We start from the raw sequence: 2,941 nt of genomic DNA on the forward strand, positions 1-2,941 counted from the left end.
AGAAGTGCTCAGATCACAATCAAGTCAATAGCAGCTCAGAGAAATTAATAAAGAAAGAATTTCGAATTGTTATACTGACCTGTTGAGCTCGTCGTTGAAGTTCCTGGGCTATGGCAGTTCCAAGGTCAGTTGTGGATAGAGGTAGACAGGCCCGTCCAGGTGGTGGTGGAGGACGAATGGGGGTGGGTTCTGGGGATTTAATGGGCAGTGGCACGTTGGAAGTCGTCATTGTTGAGGCAAATGAGACTGTTGATGAGGCTGGCTCGCAGGACGAGGTTGACAGCGAGGACGAAGTCGATGCTGAATCCTTTCCACAGGATTCTAAACTCGATTCAGTCTCGGTTGATCCTGTTGAGCCCATTGACATCGTGCTACCCATTTGTTTATTCAGTCCCATCATTGGTTTCGTATCCACTAGGGAAAAAATATATGGAAGAATATAGGATTTTATCTCGTGTGCAAAATGCACACGATTTTGATTTTCTTTTTCCCAATGCTGAAGTGATTTTATCAAACTTCTAACTACCTGTTTGCCATTTGTAAGACATTGGTGGTGGACACGGGGGAGCTGGTGGTCCTGATGACTGATGAACCTCAACAGTGGTTACAGTCTTTCGTTCAAATTCCGGGGCTCTGGGTATATTGGAATTCGGGGAGAATTCATTGTCCTGAAAGAGAGCAATCATTCCATAATGTCTTTCATCCAATTAATCGAAACGAGGGGAAAAATTCTATAACTTTGCAGCAGAAAGAATTTTCGTACTATTTCAATAATTCGAGAAACGTGTTTCTCCCTCGTTATGTTTCTCGAATTACAAAATAAAAAACAGTCTTTATGATAAAATAAACAGGAATTTCAATTTTTTAAAATAGTAATTGCCCCCATTTCTGACCTATAACTGCAAGAAATGCAGTTAGTGACTTGGTGAATATTTGAATGCCTGAATGACGCTAATAATAAATTATAGTATTAATATAAAACTGAAACTTGCCTTGGTAGTATACGCAATTCTGTCATCACCAGGTGGATCATAAAGCACAATATTCTCCTTTTCATACATAAGCCGCCTATTCCTCTCATCAAGTGGATTGGCATCGAAATCATGGCTCTCATAGTCTCTGGGTGTCACCGGATCATAAAGGGGCTCATTCCCCGCATCACCCATGCCATAACTGCCATGACAAGCCGGATGTGTCGAGTAATTAACACCAACATTTGATCGATACTGATTTTGATTTGGATTCTGATTCACATTTTGATTGACTCGTATGACCGTTGTATTGTTGGGCTTTCGTGTCCACTCCTGGCCCTGAAAATAAAGTGATGATAACTGGCTTTTGTATCGGGATACTCTTTCGCGATTTCTTTATGCGTTCGAGGCCAGACGGTACCACCGGATAAGACGCATTAACTCCTCAGCGGTCTGAGATCTTACCTGATCGCACGGGTGATTCCACTCCGAGGACGAGCAACTGCTTGTTGACAAGGCCAGGGGACAGCAGGCTCTACATAAGTGTAATATATTATGAGTTTATCATATCTAATAAATTCTTCAGGCCTTTTTTCATTCATTAACTCGGGAAACTTGTAATTTATTAGACGGCTTTATAACCCTTTAGGCAGGAATATTGTGCTTATTAAAATGTTTCTACTATTTTTTTCTTTTTTTTGCCCATGAAATATCACTGATTATGGTGGAATACATGGCAGTGATAAAGATGAAATTTTATACGGTGTAATCTACGCAATATGCAACGTCTGCGATTAAGTGGAATTGCGGATGTTAATTGGATGATTAGCTTTATGAGGAATTTCGTTCATTAAATTGAAAAATTAGTAGAATGGGTTTAATTCCATTCCACAAAGTCCATCATAATTATCTCTGATAATCACCGTGGGTGGAAAAGTGTAACCCTGAGCAAGTATAGCTATTATCGCGACGATTTTTCGGCTCTGCTAAAGGCCCAAATTATTAAGTTGCAATATAATTGAAGAGTTTCCGTCAATGTAGCCGAAAAGCCGTAAACCCTGCCGCCCTATAATTACCGATACTTTCACCGTTCAAAATTTCCCCCAGTATTGAATGAAGATGAAATATAACGATCGGTTGAGTTGAGATCAATTGGTTATGCATTACCTGCCATTTCTGTTCTCTATGTATCTTTGTGTACCTCCAGGCTGGTGTTGCGGTGACGAGGGATTAGCATGTGTTGGTGAGCTGGTTGGACCAATGCTTGAGGATTCAGAGTCATAGCCACTTGAACCTCGCATCCACAGGGTCTCGGGACAATCGTATAGACCATTGCTGGCTGGGATTGGACGGTTAACAACGAGGTCGAGGATCGCTGCACCTCGCATCACCTCGATGGCTCTCTCGAATGGCAAATCTGTCAGCCGTTGTCCATTGCACCACACTATCACGTCACCAGCTTTGAGACCTGCTGCACGAGCTGGACCACCCTCTCTTGTTCCCTGGAAAAAAATCATATTCAAGCTTTTTCCTATTACTTAATTAATTATACAACTAGTATATGTCAACTCTGTCTCTGCACTGGCCTATCGAATATATAATTACTGTTCATTAATTCGCAGTTAATGAGATTGTGATAAGCGCGGACCGGGGAGAGAATTGGCGAATCATTCTGATTGGATCGGTGGTCTTGATTTTGGGAATAGGAATTTTGATTGGCTCATTTTTTCATACCTGCACTGTCAGTCCTGGCACAATTCCCTTGCACACACCACAACCCAAACGTCCCTTTTCCCCAACCATTACACGGATTCGTACTTCATTGTAGGGAATCGTTGGGGCTACAGGTTCGTTGTACTGGATTTGCTGCTGTTGGCTCTGCACCATGTGCCATGTCACAGGATCATTTGGATTACTGGAAAATCAGGCAATGATTGATTGATCGCGACATAAAGGCCTCGACGAGAAAT

At 41.9% G+C, this 2,941-nt stretch overlaps 1 protein-coding gene across 1 annotated transcript in view; it reads right to left on the minus strand.

Moving 5' to 3' along the window:
• Nucleotides 1–2,941, minus strand: part of LOC105268767 (uncharacterized) — a 32,736-nt gene that overhangs the window by 6,300 nt on the left and 23,495 nt on the right. The window contains exons 3-8 of the mRNA XM_011308584.1: nt 2,706–2,886; nt 2,139–2,473; nt 1,437–1,506; nt 993–1,310; nt 527–668; nt 80–414 (exon numbers count right to left, since the gene is read on the minus strand). Of these exons, the coding sequence (XP_011306886.1) occupies nt 80–414; nt 527–668; nt 993–1,310; nt 1,437–1,506; nt 2,139–2,473; nt 2,706–2,886 (1,381 nt within the window). The remainder of the gene's footprint in view (nt 1–79; nt 415–526; nt 669–992; nt 1,311–1,436; nt 1,507–2,138; nt 2,474–2,705; nt 2,887–2,941) is intronic.

The sequence above is a fragment of the Fopius arisanus genome, unplaced genomic scaffold (genome assembly GCF_000806365.1).
Source record: "Fopius arisanus strain USDA-PBARC FA_bdor unplaced genomic scaffold, ASM80636v1 scaffold00060, whole genome shotgun sequence".
NCBI classification, from domain to species: Eukaryota; Metazoa; Arthropoda; class Insecta; order Hymenoptera; family Braconidae; genus Fopius; species Fopius arisanus.